At 40.0% G+C, this 22,524-nt stretch overlaps 1 protein-coding gene across 3 annotated transcripts; it reads right to left on the reverse strand.

Moving 5' to 3' along the window:
- Positions 1-994: 994 nt before the first annotated feature.
- On the reverse strand, positions 995-22,225 carry LOC125301734 (inter-alpha-trypsin inhibitor heavy chain H3-like). 3 transcript variants are annotated; one of them, XM_048254443.1, is made up of 22 exons: positions 22,118-22,225; positions 19,542-19,705; positions 19,272-19,376; positions 18,324-18,486; positions 18,100-18,210; positions 16,842-16,970; positions 16,590-16,706; positions 16,202-16,370; positions 15,975-16,085; positions 15,236-15,417; positions 14,248-14,442; positions 14,019-14,152; positions 13,649-13,932; positions 12,605-12,655; positions 10,718-10,783; positions 6,841-6,915; positions 6,343-6,450; positions 5,997-6,171; positions 5,757-5,905; positions 5,494-5,572; positions 5,246-5,407; positions 995-1,188 (listed from the first exon to the last, which is right to left on the reverse strand). In XM_048254443.1, exons 1-21 carry the CDS (start codon positions 22,187-22,189, stop codon positions 5,293-5,295), a joined length of 2,754 nt encoding a protein of 917 aa, XP_048110400.1. In that variant the 5' UTR covers positions 22,190-22,225; the 3' UTR covers positions 995-1,188; positions 5,246-5,292. The 3 variants fall into 3 exon arrangements, with proteins under 3 accessions (XP_048110400.1, XP_048110399.1, XP_048110401.1); XM_048254442.1 differs by lacking the exon at positions 995-1,188 and having other exon boundaries at positions 5,210-5,407; XM_048254444.1 differs by lacking the exons at positions 995-1,188; positions 6,841-6,915 and having other exon boundaries at positions 5,210-5,407.
- Between the last annotated feature and the right edge of the window lie 299 nt (positions 22,226-22,524).

The raw sequence follows: 22,524 nt of genomic DNA on the forward strand, positions 1-22,524 counted from the left end.
TTCGTACCAACAGTACTCGTGAACTTGAGAAATGGACATCTATGTGAAAAATCACCGGATTTCTCCTTTAAAGATGTTATAGATATCATGCTACACTGCCAGCAGATGATGTGCTTAGTCGTGTACAGAGAAAGTTAAACAACAAATACTTGCTACATATGCTAGTAATTAGATATACAAATATTATAATGTTTGAGAGATTAATTATGTTATGGTATATGTGTGTGTGTGTGTATGTGCGTGTGTGTGTGTTGTTACAAACTCAAACCTCAAACTTCAAAGCTATGTCTACACATGTTGTTAGAGAAAAGGTAAATTATTTTTTCCCATAAAGAATATTATTTTGATTTCTATGCAAGTCTAAAGCCAGCAGGAGCATGCATTATGCCCCCACTCCACCTAGAGCAATTACATCTAGTGTTCTACTATGAAATGTTAATGTTATAACATAATTTTTTATATTTTATTCCTGGATTAAAATGAATCTCCTTTTGGCAATGAATGTGATATCTCATACAGTGGTACATGTTCTTATTTGGACAAAATAAACATATAAATGCTTGCTAAGCGCTTTGCCGGCAGTATCTGTCAGGAGGCGAGCAGTTGTCCAGCAGCCTCCACATACTGGACATGGACCAGCTGTGTGCTTAGCGGTGTTGTCATGGCCCCTGTTGTGGGGTGACTGCTGTCACTACTCAGCCTGCAGTGTTGCTGCTGCTGTGCACAGCATGATTAGACCTGAGCACATCAGGCCTGATTCTTGATGTTCTTTGGTGTAACACTGCTCACTTCTACTACTGACATGAAAATATATTGTTGTTGTTTGTATATCAGTGTATTTGCAGCATTTTCCAGTGGATTTCATTGTAAAAACGTTAATGTTTCACAGCTACAGTATAAGGCAGTCAGCCACTTCACCACTGTCTAACGTCTAACCTGTCACATATTTCAACCTCGTAATGATGACTTTCAATAAAAGAATACACTCATGTAGTTATCTATGTATTGAACTTTTATTTTTGTTGTTGAGTTTCATTGAATTGAATTGAATTGAAACATTTGTAATATTTTAATTAAATGGGCGTTTAATGGATCCTCTCTTCTACTAAGAGCCAGCATGATTTCCTCCACAACACATTTACCTCGATAGTCATGAAGTGGTCTCAGAGACTGGTACAGATGCATAGCCTATTAAAAAAAAAGAATTCCAGGCAGGCTTAATCCCCATTGCCAGCACACACACCATACTACTAATAGATACACAGTGACTCTTCCTGCCTGACCAGTGACCACTCTCAGTAAGTCAGAATGGCATAGAAGCCAGAAGGCGGGGGACAAGCATGACACTGGGTGCATTCGTAAATTGTCACTCTGAGCGTGCTGAGGCTGAGCACACTCTGAAACTTTTTAAGCGTTCGTAAATTTGGTGCGTGGATAGAATTATCGTTTGTTTATTCAGAGCGTCACAGCATGTACTCTGGGCACTCCAGCGGAAGCAACGGAGTGGCAGAGCGTGACGTCACACAGTAGGTTGAGAGGGTGTTATCCTAACGAGAATAGATTGTAACATTGTAGTAGGCTAGTGCTAGTGCTAGAATATGTTCGAGTTGACATTACAAGCTAACTGTTGCTTAAAAAAGATTATTTAGTAGCAGGGGCGTATACTAGGCCCTATGCATAGACAGTCCTGATGGGCCTCCATGTCCTTCCCTTATATTCAAGGCTTTTCAAGGGCCCTCTCCACCCTTGGGGCCCAGGTAATCAGTCCTCCTTTTCCCCCCGTTCGATGCCCCTGTTTAGTAGGTTAAAAATAATTGCTCACACAGTGTTCCTCTGTTCCTCATCTATATCAACCAGCCCGTTGCCCGCTGTAACGTGAGCTTCTCAAGCAAAACGCAAAGCAGCAAGGATTATTCTGATTAAAGATTCTCGAGTGGACTTGATTGGAATAGAATGTTCCCCAAACAGATGGCATGGATTTTTTGTTTTTAAATCAACAACAACAAAAAAAACAGTGCAACACACACTGTAAAAAATGATTAGTTGATTCAGCTTAAAGGTGCTCTAAGCAATGCTGGGTCACGTCACTTCTGTTGACATTCAAACAAAACAAATAGCTAGCTCGCTACTTCCTCTCCCTCCCGTGCTGCTCTGATTCAATTGAAACTCTACTAAACCCGCATCTCGTCTGTGATTTGCTGGAACAGTTTGTTATGTTTTTATGGGCTAGGTTTGCCCAGGCTGTTTTTGTTGCTGTTTTTGGAGCCTGGGCTGTCCACAGAGGTCACGTTTTTTTACAGTGTATTCAGGACACTGACAGCTAGTGGATGATGAGGTGATGTTTGCAGTAAGTGACATAAAATGTTTTAGCCTAAAAAAACGTGTGGCATTGCTTAGAGCACCTTTAAAAATGTGTGTAACCTGGTTGCCTTGGAATTTTGAGTTGATTTAACATAATACAATCTAAATGAGGCGATTAAGTTGTGTCAACTCAAGATGGTTGATCTGACGGTAACACTTTACTTGACGGGTGAGTTCATAACACATTCATAGCAGCTGTCATAAACAGCACATAAAGCATTCATGACTGTTTCATGAGACATTTGCTGCTTTGCAATTGATGGACTTTTATTTTGATAAATTGTCATCGTTCTGTCTTCCACATTCATGAAAGGTTTGGTATGAATGTTAAGTCAAGTCTCATGAAACAGGGCTCCAGACTAACTTTTTGCACTGGTTGCACTGGTGCGCCTAACTTTTTTTTTAGGTGCACCAGCACAAAAGTTAGGTGCACCCATATTTTCAACCACATCGCATTTAACACCACAGCAGGTTCACTTTTCTTCCTTAGTTACTGTCCTATATAGGTTGTCCTATGACTTATGATTTACAATTCTACAAGAAAAGTAACTTAATGAAGTGTTGGTGCTTTAAGTGCTTCACTGAGCTGAAATTTAAACTTAAAACATCTCAAGATTAATTAAATAAAAATAACAGTGAGTAAATTATCAGTGCACGTCTTTTAAGGGCTTCAAACTGCATCTCATGGCTCAATGTCTTACATACTATACTTACATACTAATATTGCTGTTGAAAACCGGGTTACTCTCTGCATGTAACTGCGGTCAATGACGCACTCCTTTTCGGCCATATCTGTATCTCTGTCGTTCAGGAAGGCCTTGAATGCATTGTTAGCAATTTTAAGACGTCTTTTCATCTGCAATGACTCCTATAAATTTGGCGCAAGTGGCATTCTTATGTATCGGGGGTTTACGTTCAAACTATTTTTCTGGTGAATAATTATTTCGGACTGAACTTGGTGAAGGGAAGTTTCAATAGGCCTATCGTAGGCAACGATAAACTTGATCATCATCTCGGGCTCGTCTGATCGGTTTGCTACTGCCAGCCGCCGAAAGGCAGTGGGGAGAGGGGACATTTATCTCGGCCTATGTGACCACACTGTAATGCAACTACATCCACTCTGTTTATCTGACAGGTCTCTGACCTCTCTCTCTCTCTCTGCAGCACACGCATCTTCAAATTTACACACAGGCACTGGGCCACGGCCAATCAGAGGGGAGGTCCCACCCTTCACTAGGCCTATCTGTGATTTGTTTAAACCAAAAATTTGTTTGGCCAAATATGTGTCTGTTATTGAACCAAAGGTAGAGTTTCAATGCGGACACTTTTTCCTTTCTCGAATAGCTGGTCGCACCGGTGCGACCTCCGATTTTTTTTAGTCGCACTTTTGAAAAATTAGGTCGCATATGCGACCAAATTGGTCGCACTCTGGAGCCCTGTGAAACAGTCATGAATGCCTTATGTGCAGTTTATGACAGCTGCTATGAATGTGTTATGAACTCACCCGTCAAGTAAAGTGTTACCGATCTGACTAATATGACCTGTTCCATCAACTAAGGAGTCATTGTTAACACAACATTCTATTTAGTGAATGCAACTTAAATTATTATATCATATCAACTAACCTAGTTGTGTTGAGTCAACTCAAGTTGTCATAAACTTAGCAACATATAAAGTGGTACTGATTATTTTGAATTTGTATTGACCAAACTTTTTACCTTAGATCAACTTCATAAAACTTGTTCCACAAAAGTAACCTGCAATACACACTGCAATAGAAACCTGTGCTGATGTGTCGTGAAATATGCAATTTATTGTTTGTTAATTGAATCTCAAACAATTACAATGATCCCTTTTGATGAAGGATTAACAAAGAATGAAGTCTTTAAAAAATAAAATGTTGACTGTTAATTCTCTATCGTCCATAACTATGAATTCACAGGAAATGATAAATGGTGGATTTTGGTGGAGCTTTTTACTGTAGTTACAGACCCCGATTAATAATTTCAAATAATTAATAATAATAATAATTAATAATAATTTGAACTCCACCTGCAGTTTCCTAAATAATTTCCAATTTATTTCCAATGAAGCATTGTCTTAGCCTAGAAATCTAAACGCACCCTAGCGGCGGCAAATTAATTTGCTCAGCTTGTACATTTAGTATCAAACCATAGGGATTTCTATTGGCTGACGCCGTGGACGTCATCCAATCACAGCGCTCTATTTTGTTAGAGAGTCTTAAGGTGGGCTTAACAGGATTAACGACAGTCCTGCGACGGTGAACAACAAGGAAGGTGGCTATGGCGAACGAAGAGCGGTTGTTTGAATCGGCCTTGTTGGACTTGTGCTTTTCTTTGAAAGTTGAGCAACACAATGCACTTAAGTCATTCCTTTCGAAGAAGGATGTATTTGCTGTTTTGCCGACCGGATACGGATATGGTTGTAGCGCTGGCCTATTGCATGCATAGGCAGTTTGAAAGACAATTCTCTGCACGCCCCTTGGATTAAGCGAGGTGAATGGTTCGATTCCAGACTATACATTTCAATAGGATGGCCCGCCAGGCTAGCATTGTCTTATCTTCTGCAGCATTTAAATGTCAAATATGATATTAAGAAATACAACTTAAAAATGTCTAGAAGTTGACTGATCTCTCTGTTAGGATTCATTAATGAGGGGGCGCTGTGGTGCAACAGGCTACAACGCCCGTACCATGAACGGGCCCAAAGGGACCCAGGTTCAAATCAGACCTGCGGTCATGTCCCGATCCCGCCCCATCTCTCTCTCCCACTCACTTCCTGTCTATCTTCACTGTCCTGTTGGAATAAAGGCAAAAAGACCAAAAAATATACTTATAAAAAAAAAAAAGGATTTATTAATGACCTGGGAGTCAATGCTGAACAATTCAAAGGAGGTCCATATGTTAGAATTTACAGCTTGGGAACTGTAAAATCAGACAGCTCTCCCTGTAGGGCAAACTTCGCCTCCACAAGCCAGCATGACACTATGGGTGCAATCTTGATACTGAAGTCCTGAGCAGAAACCCTGCAATATGGCACAGATATAACAAAGTATAGATATGTTTATCAACACATACAGTATAACCAGTTTATAATTTAAATGTGACTCACTTTGATGCTTTCACTTCCTCATCTTTAATCCTCAGTTTTGATGTAGACTGGCTTTCTTCATATGTGACCAATTCTTTCCCTGTAGATGCATTATTAACGTTACTTATTTGCATCAAGGCACTCATGATAGTGTCATAGTTTATTGATCATCTCATCAAATAGTTGATAATCAAATGACAATCATCAGTTGTTGGTTGATAATCAATATGGTACATGCTGTTGACATAAACCACACTGAATTAGTGAGCTGTTTGCTTAATTACCCATAATGCCCACTAAGGCAGTATTTGATGGCCGTTGTTTAACAGCAGGCCACAGGAATCTGTCCCCGTCCTTTTGGTGAAGAAAGATGATGATAAGTAAGGATCCAGAGGAGACCTCCATCTCATTTTCCCTGAGACTTAAAATCATGCTGGAAGAACAAAGATACAGGCACAAATTGAGCCATGCCGGGTGGAGGTGACTCAGACGTCTGCAACTGAACACCAAAATAACCACCATACCTGTGTGTTCTGTGCGTCTGTGTCTGTGTCCACAGGAAAGAGACAGCTCCCCGTTCATCCATCAGAGTTATTTTATCGGTGGCACACTCAATATGTTCGGTGGTGTCAACATGAATGATGACCCTCTGGAAGCCCTTACCTTCCCTAGACGTCAACTCACCATTCATAGACAGCCCTGAGGTGATACAAATATCCACCCCAACAACCAGGTGAGGTAGGATCAGAGCCATTTTCACAGTCAGTTTTAATAATTATAAACATAAATATATCTGTAGAGCTTTTTTTTTTTTTAAAGTCCGCATGGATAAGGATCAACAGGTGAAGTCTGAACATGGCGCCGCCCTACCAGATGCAGAGTCCTGCAGCAGTTTGACAGAATGGCCTGCTGGGATGTCAAAGCAGAGCGGCAGAGACTGGCCCTCGGCAGCCATCAAGAACCTCACAGGCTTCCGTACTACGCAGAGACAAAGAGACACAGACAGAGAGTGTGCGAGGTACAGGGGGCAATAAGACTTAAAGGTACGGTAAGTTATTCTGGAAGACGTCCAATCATGTCCATTGATGTTTGAACCAAACACCATACAAAACCCCAGAGAGGAAACTCACTCCTTCCCTCCCCAAATTGCCCTTTCTATTCCCCCAAACTCCCACCCCTCCCTTTCTGTGATTGGCTGAAACAATTTTGTTATAGTCTTAGCCGGGACAGGCTTGCTCCACTTTGTTTGTTTCCAATTTTCAGAGTCAGGGATATATATAAAGACTTACAGAATGGACAGCTAGCAGATAATATTTAGCTGAATGTGGCAAAAAGTGTTACAGGTTACAAACTGTATTGGTTGGGTACCTGGTATTGGAGTCGTTTCTGGTAATAATAATGCTGTAGAAGTAGCAAAGACCAAAGGAGCATCTGGATGAGATGCTGGTGAGAGCAAAGCAAAGCAAGGGATGGAGGTACAGTAGGTGGCATCAAAAGTTCTGCATTACTAGATGAATAGGATATTCAATTAAATATAATATGTATACAATACAAATAACTTTATATAGCAATATTTGGCAGCATAGAACATTTCTTATTCTACTTTTGATTTTAGTGTTGTAATATGAAATGCATGCTATCATAGGATAAGTCTACATTCTACCGGTACAAACGGTAGGGTTACTATGTCTTTCAATCACAAATCTATTCTGCAGTTACAATTTCATCTTTTGGCAATTTATCTTAGACCTTGTTTACATTTGTTTTTAAAATGTGTCTTGGGTGAACCGATCACAAGTGGTCAGTTCTGAATACAAGTGTAAACAATCAAGAAGACACATTGTGATTCGCTCAACTTGCCAAGGTGGTCTGAAATGCATTTGATCACATATTTTTTGCAGTGTAAAAGCTAAGCGTGATCAGATTCCCCAAGATGATACACTCTAAAAACAAATGTAAACAGACCCTATGTCTCAAAATGAAAACATTAAGGAAAAATCCAACCTTGAAGAGCAAGAAGAAGCAAATTAATTCTGAGGAAATAAATACCTAAAGAAATTGTTCTACAACATTTGCGAATAAAACAGCTCTTAGTCTTCTGCTAATAGGCTATGATATCCCGAGAATATACAAATTAAGGTAGTTTGAGGCCATTCCTCTTGACAGAATTTCTCCAGATCATCCAGATTCCTGGGTCTTCTCATGCATTCTCTTTTTTAGCTCACCCACTGTTTTCTATGGAGTTCAGATCAGATCAATTGACCATATCTGACCATAGAAACCATGTGACTATGAAGTCTCAGGAGCAGTTACAGTAGCAACTCCCTTTACATTTGCAATTCGTATTGTTGGTATGGTGAAGTCTTTTACATTTGTAATTCATATTGTCCAGGGGGGCACCAGCTGGGAGATGGGAGATGACCTTGAAATACGGGAGAACCCGGGAAAAACGGGAGTGTTGACAGGTATGGACCCCATATCTCAGTCCTCCTACATGATTATTTAGACAGATCAGGATCCATATTTTGGAATTTGGTCTCACTTTCTTTTTCCGTTAAGGAAAGATAGGGGTGAACGTCTGCAGTGACATGACTGCTTGTGATATTGTTGTAATGCCAAATGCCCTGGCCTGAAGTGACCAATGAAAACAAAAATATGGACAGTGCACATGAGATAATATCAAAATGTCAGCTAGGTATTAGCCTAACTAATCTGCACCCTTGCAGAAATACAGAAAAAGTATTTGGTGGCACCCTAGACTCATGTCATGGCACTGACTTTGGGAAAACCTTCCCTAGAGGACACATGATAAGGAAGACTGTAGGGCGCTACATCTCATTATGACCGCCGCGCAGCGAAGCCGCGCAATGATTCCCGGGACACTGAAAGACCGGGGTACACGAAACTTGGTGGGCATGTAACCCCACATGGATAGCATGGAACCGTAATTTTTCGTTTTGATCTGTAGCCCCCCCGCTGGACTGGACCCCCGAAGGAGGGTAGGGCGGACACAGTTCTCCGTGAATATCTTGAGAACTGTAGGGCCTAGGATGACCATTTTTTTCTGTATGTTTGCCTCCAGGGGTCATGTTAACCCATTTCATGTGCACACAGATACACACACACACACATACATTCACAGTAATCATACGTATGACACATACTCACACAGTAGACATATGTACGCTTGCATGCACAGGCACATACGCAGGCACACACACAAGCACGCACACACACACACTCACACACACACACACCCACACACATAACATAAACATAACACAAACAATCAAGAATTTCTCAGAATTATGAACAGGCAAGATGGAGGTGGGGTTGTATAAAATGAATTTTACATGTGAAATCTATGAACTAATCATGTTTTGGTACTTGTTGTCTAGCAGATACCAGTGAGAATTGAGTGTGGATAATGCAATTTAGTGAGACAGTTAGAATCATATAGGCCTTTCAGCGTGATTTCTTTTTGTGGAAAAAGTGTGCTGGACTGGGCGGCGGTCATATTTTGTACCGCTCTGCGGTACATCTAGTTTTACTGGGGTTTGTTTCTTTCCATTGCAAGGGCACTTCATAGTGCCACAGTGCTTTCCAAGAGGGCACTTAATGATTTTTCTATTTCTTCCATCAGAAAGGCATCTGTAGGGAAGCTCAAGTTTATCCCATTGTAAGGGCACCTACCATATATTTTCCAATGCAGTGGCATCCATTTGGAAACTTCCCTATATTGACGCAAGGAGGGACGCCCTTTACTTCACTGCATCACATTTTATCCACTAGAGGAGCACCTACGTTGGCACTTCTTTCTCAGATGTAGTACAATTTATAGGAATACATTCCACTGATTTCTCTACTAAAATGAAACCCTTTGGAATACATGTAGGGCCAGCATAGAGTGCACTCCATAATGTCACCCTTTTCCAATGGAAGGGTACACGTAGGGAACGGAAGTAAATATAGACCATTTTAAGGGGCATCTTATAGGGTGTTGCATTATGTTTGCAACACTAGAAGCCCACTCATTAAGACATGTTCTTCAAACGTATAGGCCCTCAACCTTATTTTCAGACCACTCCAGTCAAGTGTTTGTTGCTAGGTTACCAAAAATCAAGAGAGAAGTGACATTGACGAGCCCAGCACTGTTCTAAAAGTTTAACAGATTTGAACTTTCTGCGCTCTGAGTGCTGCGAAAAAAAGGGTCATCACCGAGGGGTTTTATCCGCCGAGGGCACTGAGCACTGTGAATGCTGAACTTCATAGGATTTGTATAGAAAATAGCCGACATCGGCACACAAAATGCGATTGATGGACACATGCCATTCACATGCCCTTGTTTGAAGTGGCACTCTAGAGGGTATTGAAACATTTTTTTTTTCATGTAAAGACGAGCCAATAGGACACTTCTGGGACAAGACTGACTTGGAATGACTTAAAGCCTCTAAGATTGGCACCTTACATCTAACGATCTAGTTGATGGGAGCGTGCTGTGACTCATGGAGACAAAAGGAGTGCTACACAAGTAAAGTCACAAAGTAATTGTGTGCATGTCCCACCTTCTGGCAGGTGCAGGACAAATGAAACTTGTAATGTAATGTCCGCGACACTGCTTTAAACTCCCATATTTAATGTGCCTGCTGTGACATGATCCACATGATTTCATTCCGACTTCGGAAATGTCATATGCTGTTGTAAGGATCCTCGTTTTTGTTCTAGTGTTTTTCCCATCATGTGTGCTCCTCTTGTGTCTTCCTGTTTGCTTTGTTTACTTCCTGTGTCTTGTGCCATGTGCTCCTTTGTTTGTTTGCCACGTGTCTCTGTTCCATGTGCCTGTGTCTCTGTCCCTCACCTGTTCCTTGTTAGTTTAATTATGGTTTCCACCTGTGTCTTGTTCCTTGTTTACCTGTGCCCTGGTAACCCCTGTGTATTTAAACCCTCTGTCTCTCCTCAGTCCCCTTTTGGTCATTAATGTTGTTACATGGTTTGCTGTAGAAGTCATATTGTATTAAAGATTCTGATTTTCCTCGATCTCGCCTTGCCTCTACTTACCCTGCGCCTCGGTCTAGCTCTCTACAACCAACCGTTACAGTTGTAAGCCCAGCATGAGACAAACTTCCAAAATATTACTTTTTCACGTCTTTTTACTCTGGTTTACTAGGGGTGCCAATAATTATGGAAATGTCCTGTAAATCCAGTAAATAGTTATATCAATGAAAAAACTCTAAATTAAATTTACCTGGTAGAGGCGAATCGACGCTCTCCATTAACATATCACTTCCGTCATACTCGAAATCCTCAGCAACTGTAAAAGGTGCGGGATTGGTAAATAGGAAGAGAAGGGGGAAATGAAATGTACACACTATGACTCAATGGCCTGATTAATTCTAATTGAGCTTTCATCTGGCTCATTATTCAGGTGCATCTTAAAATATTACAATATTGTGGAAAAGTCCATTGCCCATTGTATAGACTGAGAGATTAAAGGCTCAGGAAACCATTGCCAGGGTTTTGACTTACAGTTTTTCTCAGTCACTTTGGTACATTTCTTAGATCAGAATTGAAATTCTCAAAACTACCTGTTCAATCTTCACATCATTGTATCACTTGTGCACATCAAAAAAGCAGTTTCTCTTTTCTTTGAACAAGTTGCAAACGCTTTGGTACATCCATGCAAATGATTACAATTCTCTGCTGTTTCCTACATTATCAATTGCTTATGTCATGTTGATCAAAATGTATTCTATTTATATATAGCTTCTTTTCCAGACATACATATATATATATATATATATATATATATGAAAAATTAAGAAACCACTGCAAATTTTTCTGATGTCATCCTATGGTTGCTGAGTGACATTCAAATGAGTTGACGGTCATATTCAAATTGGCAGTGGTCTCTTAATTATGAATATGACCATCAACTCATTTGAATGTCACTCAGTAACCGTAGGAATAGGATGACATCAGAAAAATGTGCAGTGGTCTTTTATTTTTTTCCAGAGCTGTATATGAAGATGTGTATATCAGATGATTTCAAAAACAGACGAACATGTTATGGACAGGTTCTCCTGGTTTAGTTTGATATATGGTTTGTCATGTGGTGACTGAAGTGTGTGAGGTATTGCGGCAAGAAGAATCGGTGCGGTGATGTATGCAGAGCTGCAGACAGTAAATATGATTAAATTTGATGTCAAGTTGATTTGAGATTATCACAGCAACTAGCGACTAGCACCATTGGAAAGCACTTTAAAGCATATTTCAGTCTGTTTAATAAATTCAACAAAGGTGCTGATACAAGGAACAGTAAAGTTCATTAAAAATCAGCTGACTTCGACGTAATTGGATAACACTACGACCAATGTTTACTGACTGATTAGTTGCAGCGCTGTCGTCATCTGTTTAGCTCGCCTCATGGCCCGCCTATCAGATACACCGATGTGATTGGTTCCTCATGATGCAAGGGGTAAAAGTAATGTGCATCATTACTCATTGCCAGAGTGACAATGTAATTGTACTTTCACGAGAACTCTGGAATTTCCAGGGTATACCATGTTATATTAGAGCGATTTGTGGAGATGTATGCAGAGTGGTATGCAGACAGTAATTTAAATAAAATTTGCTGTAAATTAAAAGTTGATTTCCTTGTGAACTGTTTATCAAAGCAATTAGCAACTAGCAGTGTTAGATAGCTCAAGTCGTGCTGTTTTACGTGATATATGTGTGGGATGAATAGGCTTACTCTGTAATCAAATTTAACCAAGAGGAATGGGTGTGATTTGGGGTGCACTTTGCATTCATATGGCCCACAGCATTAGAGTAGAAGTAGAAGCGTACGTAGAAGCACACATTAGGCTACTTGTACTGATATTAAATCATCTATCAGTCTGTTCAATAAATTCATCAAAGGTGCTGTTACAATGAAAAGTGAATAAGGCCATTAAAATTATATTATATTACATATATTTGCATATATACAATTTGATGGCACATTTTTGCCACCACCTAAGTCTCAGTTTCCTTCTGAACTGATCACACCTTATTTTAAGAGGATACAAGATACACAATGAGGATGGCAAACATGGATTGAGATATTACTTTAAATAAGAACCTAGATACGAACCACTCAGATCATCATAGGCCCTGCTGCCCATCTGTGGAATCAAAAAAGTCCCTGCAGCATAAAAGAAAAATTCGGAATAAATGCAATACACCATCACTACTTTTACTTACGACTAACTGGCTATTGCTCAATGTGAGCTAGTCTGATAGCTGATGAGCTATAGATAGCAATTCATGAGTAAAAGGGCGCAGAGATCACGCAACACATGAGTGACAGGCCCTGGCGACAAAAGATTCTATTCACTATGCTAAGTTAAGCTAGCGGTGGCACTGCCGGTGTTACGTTTCACGATTGATGACGTTTCTTCGACAGATCCAGCTGCTTGCAGATTTGTCACTGATATAAACTGGAGACGTACAAATAGGCCTACAATGCATGACATATTTAAATGTCAAATATGTCCTTGTAGTACAATACATTATCCTGGTCACATGAGTCGATGTATGAACAAATCATTGAGAAAATAAGAGAGAACAAACAAAAAGCTATGTCAAAACTGAATCATGGCATGTTGAAATGTATCCCTGAAACTAGTTGACATGGAATCAAATTGCATTTCTCCGAAATTATCTTAGAACCCTTTTTTGAAGATATAAGTTAGTTTAGTGGGTAAGATGCAAGATCAATGATTAAATTTAATTCTTGCGCGGGTTCGATTCCTGATAAATATTGTGAGCTTTTTGTTTGTTAAGGTACAAACTTGCAAAGGATGCCTTTAAAAGACATTTCACACCCTGACAATGACCTGCTTAGATTACTGAGGTCATATCTACTACTACACTACATGGACTTGACAAACTGCACTTACACACAACACACACACACACACACACACACACACACACACACACTATTTGTGTACGTCTATTACAACTTTCTTTCCTTTTCTATCTTTACAAATAGTTGCCAATCCCTACATTCACAGGTTTTGAATAAAATAAATAATTGATGTCTTTAATGCACATAATAAAGTGTCATTCAGCACAAATGTTGTTTTGGGACATCCCATCCACAGAGAAATGAATATTCCAGACTGAAACTCACCTCCAGCACCACCTCCAAAACCAATTCCAGCACTAACAGGAATTCCAGGAATTCCAGGAAGTCCAGGATGTCCAGGATGTCCAGGTGGTCCAGGTGGTCCCATTATGAATGGAAATTGAGGAGGAGGCTTCTCTCCTTCTTTGGGTTTGTTGGCCACCTGAGAGTCCTCGCCCTCGGGTTTGGTGACCACCATAGAGGTGAGTGGGGTCACAAAACTGTACTTGAGAGAGAGATCAAGGGCCTCCTTCTTCACTGCCTCCTTCTCCTCGCCGGTCAGTATCAACCTAAAACACGTACAGCAGGAGTTCAGCTTCTCACACAGCAGATATTTATTCATTTAGCAGACCACACGTATGCGCTGTCCACTTACTCCTTCTCCAGAAGCTGTTTCACGGTGAGGCAGGCCCATAGTCTCTGGAGGAAGTTCTCAAACCCACTCATCACTGCAGGCAGTTTGTCATCTTTAGAGGCCTTGATATCACTGTACTTCACCTTGCTGTTTTTCTGCCATTGAGACATTTGCATTGTTCTTCTCAGGAAGTATGAGGATATTTAGAAACATTAACTGTGATGAGAAACCTAGAAAATAGAAGTCTTACCGATGTTGCTATGATTTCGCAGATTATTTCTTCTGTACTGAAGTCATCTATGTTATTGTTAAGGATTTTTCCAGCGACTACAATCTCCGAGCCATTGTAATAATAACTGAAGGTGGTTTGGGTCAGGTTTGTAGCACCCGTGTAGTTCATCTCTACACTGGTTAAGAGAGGAATGGCAACTTCTTCATAAAAACCCTGTTCAGGAATCAGGATAGTGGTAAAAAGATGTATCATTACGGCCTGAGATACAAACTGGAATTGCATAACATGCAGAATATTGTGTACACATTATATATTTATCTCATACAGGAAAACCTGGAGTATGTGTACACTGCATTTGTTTCTATTTGTTTCTGCCATAGTTTCACATGGTTTCACAGATCTTTTAGCAAGCTGTATAGGCCTATATTCAGTTCTCACTCACCAACATAGTGGCAATCTACAAAGACTACCACATAATACAATGAGGAATTATAGTTCTGAATCAGTTTCTAAAACCAGCTACAGTTTCAAGAAACTGAAGTTTAAAAAAAAAACATCACTGAAAGGGAGACTGTCCATGTATAATAAGAGAAGTATGATTCCAAACGGCAAACACTCGATGGTGTTTTATGCCCCCAACGTCGTCTTCCAGGCAGCACTGCCACTGCTGACTTAAAGGCACCTAACCCCAACCCTAACCCTAACCTTAACCCACGCCTAACCATAGTGCCTTCCAGGCAGCGCTGCCTTGAAGATAACATTGGGGGCATAAAACACCAAGAAACACGGCAAAGACTAGCATGACCTTCTGTCCATCTGTAGCCTGCTGTTAGGTGTTTGCTATCTTTACACACTAATGTTTCATATTTAACTGCATGTAGTTTAATATAGTGCAGTTAGCAGGACTAAAAACCAAGTTCCCTTCCTTGGCTCAAGACTGACCTATACTGTAGATCCCCTATATATTTAGTGGTCAGCCTTCATTTGTGGTGAGAGTCATCTGTACCTTGAGCTGTAGAGCTGCGTCTGAGTCCTCGTAGATCCTGCGTGCCAGACCACTGTTCTCCTGGGCCATCTTCTGCAGGAACTCAAAGTTCACATCAAAACCAAATCCAAGGCAGTACAGAGGGAACTTCTTCCCAATGGCCTCTCTCACGTTAGATTGGATTCTACTCAGGTCAGTCACACCTTCCATGACAACAATACATCATCAACATAAGATGTACCAAGCACAATCTGTTTACCTTAAAACAGTGAGTAGATTTGAAGAGTTCAGATGCAAAACCCTCCGTCAAAAATGAGATAAGGATGGTGAGTGAATGCTCTCCACACATAGTATACGTTAATCAAATAATTTTGCCTCAGAACCTGTTAAATACCACTCTCTTTCTGGCCTGATACTGTTTATCGATATGTAGGCAAACACCTAATAATAGCCTGGTAATAAATGCTCATTTAAAAGAAAGTGGTCAGACAGATTTAGAGGGTTTTGAATCTGAACTCTTCATTTAGAGGGAAAATCCAGTCCAACAAGAATCTAGGGTCTATTTGATTATAATGAGTATTTCCATTATCATCTCAAAATATAGATCTCAAGACTTCAATTCAGATTTCAGTTATGATTAAAGGAGAATCATAAGGGATTTAGAGAAGATAAAGCAGATCAAAAATATCTGACTTACTGACTGTTAATTATAATGTGTGTGCATGTGCGCGTGTGCGTGTGTGTGTGTGTGTGTTGAGACCTGAGGTGGGATCTCCATCAGTCAGCAGTATAAGGACGGAAGCTGAGCCTTCTTTGTGATATCTTTTGATCATTTCCACACCTTTCAATACAGCGGCATTTATGTCTGTACCTGCAGAGGATTGAATAGGTATCTCTTTTAGGCATGTAGGATTATGCCCTGTACACAGTCTTAACATTTTGAAAAGGACTCAGCAGTGTTTTGTGGCCTGTTGGAATCCATCTTACTTCCTCTATCTTGTATTGATCTAACAAATGCTTTCGCATTTTCCAGGTTCTGTTGGGTTGCTCTGAGGAGTTCACGTTTCCATGGTGATATTCTATCATCAAAACAGATCAGGCCAAAATGATCATCCTCACCCAGATCCTCCAAAATCCTCAGTAAAGCTGATCGAGTCTGTAATAACATCCAAGAGTTGTAAATATAACATTTGAATGCTGTACAGAGTTCCTCTGTTTTTCTGTTACCCTGGTCATTGTATGTTTTACTTTTTCAGGAGCCATTTATTCAATTTTTTGCAACCAAAAGCAGTCAACAAAAACATATCCAGCTTACCTGTATTGTTAGTTAGTTGAAAAAGAGACAGTGGCAGTCTCGGGTAGTGGGAACACATACCTGCTGTATTTTCTTGCCATGCATGGAGCCACTTTGATCAATAATGAAGACCACATTTTTTGGAATGCGAGGAAGACCAGAAGGGGCAAAATAATGGACAAAAAACCCACCATGCTCCTTCAGGATACACACAGACAGTGAGAACACAACATGTCACTATTGGTGAAATGACATCTTGCTATGACTGAAATAAAATGTAATATCTACAACAGTATAATGGAATTATATCAGCTTGACATACATGTCACATACCATTATATCTCCCTGAGATTGTGGCCTCTCAACATCATAGATAATTTTAAGTTCACCGTTGAATCCATTCTCTCCACAGCCCTCACATGTCATCTGTTGTTGCTGTGTGGGGTAGAAATGTACCCATGCCTACAACAGAAAAGTTAAAATTGACATGCACTGGTGTCATGGTGTACATCCACAGGTGTTATGTTTTGTATCCAAGACACATTGCTAGGAGACTTGTGCATTCAGTGGTATCAGAAGAGTGATGTCATTGTGCCAAAAAAAATATAGGGTGGGATTTTTAAATTATCAGATAAAATGAGAAAAGTCCTCATCAGACTCAAAAGTAGCTATCCAATTGCAACCATTAACAAAAATGGCAGTCAATATGATTATAGTGTTCTTATTCGGTAACACTTTACTTGACGGGTGAGTTCATAACACATTCATAGCAGCTGTCATAAACTGCACATAAAGCATTCATGACTGTTTCATGAGACATGACTCAACATTCATACCAAACCTTTCATGAATGTGGAAGACAGAACGATGACAACTTGTCAAAAAAAAGTCCATCAATCGCAAAGCAGCATTGCCGTTTTTGTAAATATTTCATGAATATCTTATGAAGTCTACATCAAATGTCACTTTACTATACAAGTTTGTAATCACCGAGTTTAACACTGGAAGGTAAACTAGCCTACATTCAGCTGACTTGTATTTGTGTAACCTGGAATGGTTGGATATTCCCAGTAGCAAAAGATGAGAAATTATCTGCAAAGGTTACATCATAAAACAAATAATTTTTTATGAAACAAAAATTATTTGCTTGACCATGTTCTGTCTTTTTGGCACTGGACTAGCCCATTGACTCAGATGTGACATGGTCAGGTAAGAGGTTTGGAACAAAAACGTCAATGCTGCTTTGCGTTTGATGGACTTTTATTTTGACAAGTTGTCGTCGTTCTGTCTTCCACATTCATGAAAGGTTTGGTATGAATGTTGAGTCATGTCTCATGAAACAGTCATGAATGCTTTATGTGCAGTTTATGACAGCTGCTATGAATGTGTTAAGAACTCACCCATCAAGTAAAGTGTTACCTTATTTTCTTGACTCTCATCATACTAACATACAAGTAGTACAGTTTTGTTCCATGGCAAAGGAGAGGTCCTCTGTGAACCAGTATATACAAATGTTTGTTTCAAATGTAACAGGATTTCAACGCAAATGCAAATGTTTTGACTTTGTGAAGGACGTTATTCTGCATATTACCTCTTTATCTGCATGTGTTTTCTTAATGGCATTGGCCAGGTCTTTCGAAGCCAAAGAACCTTCCACCTCTAGGGAGTTTATTCCAGGCTTTTCATACACACTAACATCAATCTGAAATAGAAGAAAAGACTATTCAAATTGTGCGTGTCCATTTTACACTATACCATGCATCAACATTTGAACATGACACATTTTTGATCTCTCTCTCTCTCTTTCTTTTTCACCTTGAAGTCCTTAACAGGTTGGCCAGGCTGGGCATTGATCAGCAGCTCGTATTTGCCAAGACGACGCTGTAGCAGTTCCTCATAGGTGAGTTCAAAGGTCACCTTCTTGTGAGCGGCGACAGTCACAGATGTTTTGAAGTCCTCCAAAGTTCTGCCTACAGCACTGAGGATGACAGTGACAGTACAGTGGCAACTTCAAATTCACACAAACATAATAATACCATGGATAACTATACAAATATGCTCAACATAATAAACCATCAAACTAAACATTTTTAAGAACATTCAAGAACATTTTTGTCATGGCAACGGTTATTATTTCATCTACTGATAAATGATGATCATATACTGATGGCATTACATAACTGCAGAACATTTCCCTTTGATAAGCCTGTGGAGGAAGGGCCTGGTGTCTGCTATCTTTAGAAAATTTTTGGATTTTACATAGCAGTTTTGATATTTATATTCACCATCTTAAGGCAGAAGCTTAACTACATTGCAAAATCAAGTTTGTAAGTTCTTAGGAGGCTTTATCCACTATAGTCCACTTTTTTGTCATTCCAGAATCTTAACACAAATTGTATTTGGGCAGATTATTTGAAAACACATTTTATGCCATAATTAAAAATGACATTAAAAAACGAAACAACACTTGACACTATGATGACAGTCATAAACATTCATGAAGGCTTCTTCATATTCTTAGCAAGTGTCATGTCGATGTAACTTTTCACAACCTAATGTGTTATGTAATAAATTAGGCTTAATACAAAGATTTCAGACATATAGAACAGAGAACATTTGACTAAAATAGGTGGGTGCCACGCATTGGTGGTGGTTAGTGAGGTCCCCCCTTCCCTGTGAAGCGCTTTGAGTGTTGAGAAAAGCGCTATATAAATGTAACATGTTGTTGTTGTTGTTGTTAAAATGAACATGGGCTTTTCATACCTTACAAGTCCAGCACTTTGGCCTTGTGATACAGCCACATTGTACTGCCGCTTGGCTTCCTCTTTTTGCTTAACCACCCCGTCGTAAATCTGCCCATCAATTGTCCTTACGAACATCAAAATAACAAAATTGTACAAGAGAAACCAAAACATAAATACGCATAATTAAATAGCCTATGCATTATAAAATAATTATGAAAATGACAAATTTGTATCACTATGTACTGTATGTCTCTGTTCTAGTTGGCAATGTTTATAGTAGCACACCTACATTCTGAATTTGCTGATGAAAGCAGTTTTAGGGATCTTCACATGGAAGTAGATCTCGGTGGAGTTGTCATGGCGATTGGCCACACGGCTGGTGATGACTGTGATGGCATAACGACTCGTCACAGTGGAATTGATGTGAAAACTGTAGATATCCCAGTTGCTCCTCTGAAAAAATGTGCTACAGTATATAAATAAAAGTGACTTGACTTGACCTCTGCAGAGCCGCAGACACAGTGTACAAACTGACATCATTATTGTATGACAGAAAGAAGGCTACTGACTGGGACACTGTGTTTACTCATAGTGAGCCTGAATGCCTGTAACTAGATCCTAGATAAATATGAGATGATGCTCAGTGTTCTAAACACCTTGAAACGCACCTTGAAAAGGTAAAGTGTAAATATACCTTTTGAATATCAGAGCGTAAGAGGGCTTTGGTAAACATACCCCAAACTAGCTCAAAGGGTGCAACTATTTACTCTGGAGTCCTGGTCCCAGTCCACAGGAAAAGGGAAAAATAGTTTGACCACTAGAATTAGCTACAAATTAATTAGAAAAGTTGAATCACCACATGTGACATTTCAGACAGCCAAGCCCTTCCTCCACAGGCCTGTGAGGTAATCCAGACCTGCATTCTAGTCAAACACCAGACCATTTCTCAAAACTGAGATTGAGAATGGCATGACATGACTTTGGATTTCCAAGGGGCATAACCAGGAGTGAAATTAAACTGAAATAGGTACAGTGAACTCTTACCAAAGCTTTTCGGAAGTACAGCAAATACATTCTTGTAAATGAAGCTTTTAAATGCAGTTGTTTCACTCAATTCCAAATAAAATACACGCCCACATAGTTTAACACTGACGCCATCGGTTCAGCCCTTGGTTGTCACTGCTAACTAGCCTAGAAATCTAGACGCGCCCCTAGCGGCCGCAAATTACATTTGCTGCCAGGGCTAGTCTAGCAACTCTCCGTTGGCTTGTGAGCTCCAGAAATCGAAACTTAATCAGGCCAATGAAATCGTGTCGTTAGGTGGGCTTAACATAATGAGTCGTTAGGTGGGCTTAACATAATGATTGATGGCAGAGTTGCAACGGTTTGGCTTGAATTCCCTGCTACTTGAAAACAAATAAGATGGATGTTGCTGCTGGCGAACAGTGTGACACGAGTTAAGCTTTTATTAAGTAGGCAAACGTTTGAACTAGCCAACTAGCTCCGCTGGTGGGAAACGATGGGACTCATAGCTGCCGCTGTCCCATTGCGTGCACAGGGAATTTGAAAGACAACTGATTATCCCACCCCTCGGACTGAGCACTGCGAACGGTGAGTGCCCAGACCCTACATTTTAATGTGGGTCTGGCTTGTCAGGCTAACTGCTAACTCCTCTGTCTGTCAACATATAAACCCTGCCCCATGTCGGACAATCAGTTATGATTAGTCCCTGGGTTTGTGGTGATCTGGAAGCTAGTTTTAGTGGGAAGGTCTCAAAAGAGGAAGAACCAAGAAAGACCTGCAGAGCAAATTCAAATTTGCTACCTGGTTCGTCTGGATTCCCCCAGGCTGAAATGTTGGGGTTTAATGTGCTTGAACATGGAACACAATCTTAATGAAATCTTAATGATGGCTAATAGGCTACATACTGTATGTTTCATTTCAGTCAGGTGTCTCTCCTTGTCCTTGTAAAGTCATACATTCAACTTTATATGGAATATGTGGCTTAGAAGGATTCAGCAGCATTAATTCACATGTTTTAGTTCATCTCTAAACATTGCAATCAGTTTTTAATCACACCATGGTTTTATTTCTCTGCCAAATCCCACCAGGCTCTATATAGTCCCACCCCACTGCATTCTTGTGCTGTTGTTCAGTCAGTGTTTCAATTTTTCTCAGACCCCTGCAATCAGCAGGCAAACACTATTTCAACACAAGGTAAATAGTGGGTTGCAAATATACCTTCCACCAACTTCTGTAAACAAACCGAAGGTCATTTTGTAGCTGAAATATATTACATGCTGGTGTAGCCTAAAAGATAACTCAAATCAGGATAAATGAAGAGCTTAATCAGCTCCACAAATAAAACTTCGAAAAAAGTGGAAGTGATGGCCGTATGGAATTCCTTAATTGAAAAAATATATAATGTCCGCAACACTGCTTTTAACTCCCATATATTTAACGAACAACAAGCAACGTTTGCCTGTTGTGCATTAAATATATGGGAGTCAAAAGCAGTGTTGCGGACATTATATATTTTTTCAATTGAGTATGTTTTTCTTTTGTCCTGCACCTGCCAGAGGTGGGATGTGCACACAATAACTGTTTGATGAACGTATGAAATTTCTTATCATAATCAGGTAAGAATGTAACTTAATGTAGGCTAAGCCATTTAGGTATAAGGCATTAGCCTACATGCAAATGATTCAATGGATTTACATTCATTCACCTTTCCCAAGCAACACAAGTGCCCTATATGCATATTGGCTGTATTTCATTAGTTATTTGACCCCAAAATTCAAGTTAAGCCAACTGAATTTCCTCACACATGTCTCTGAATTGATAAATAATGAATCATGTCCTTACCTTTTGGCTTTGACCTGCTGTGGTATGCAAAAAACTGGCAAAAATGATCAGAATAGCAGCTGATCTACCCATGGTGCTCAACAGAGATACAGTACTAACTACACCACTTCCAGCTTCAGGCTCCTTATATCTCCTTGTGCAGGCTACTATTGAACTGTTTGTTTGGGGGTGGGTAGTGACCATAAATCAGCAGACTCTTTGCCAAACTTTTTCAATGTTGAATTCCAATGAATGGATTACTATAAGAGGAAGGTTTAAAGAGGCTAAGCTGCCTATGTTGCCCGCACACACTATTATTTAACAGGGACTGGGAGCCCTCACATAACGACTAATCAGTGTGTGTGTGTGTGTGTGTGTGTGTGTGTGTGTGAGTGTGTGTGTGTGTTGGGTGGGTGGATGGGGGGACA

This window comes from Alosa alosa, chromosome 10 (genome assembly GCF_017589495.1).
Source record: "Alosa alosa isolate M-15738 ecotype Scorff River chromosome 10, AALO_Geno_1.1, whole genome shotgun sequence".
In the NCBI taxonomy this organism is placed as follows: domain Eukaryota; kingdom Metazoa; phylum Chordata; class Actinopteri; order Clupeiformes; family Clupeidae; genus Alosa; species Alosa alosa.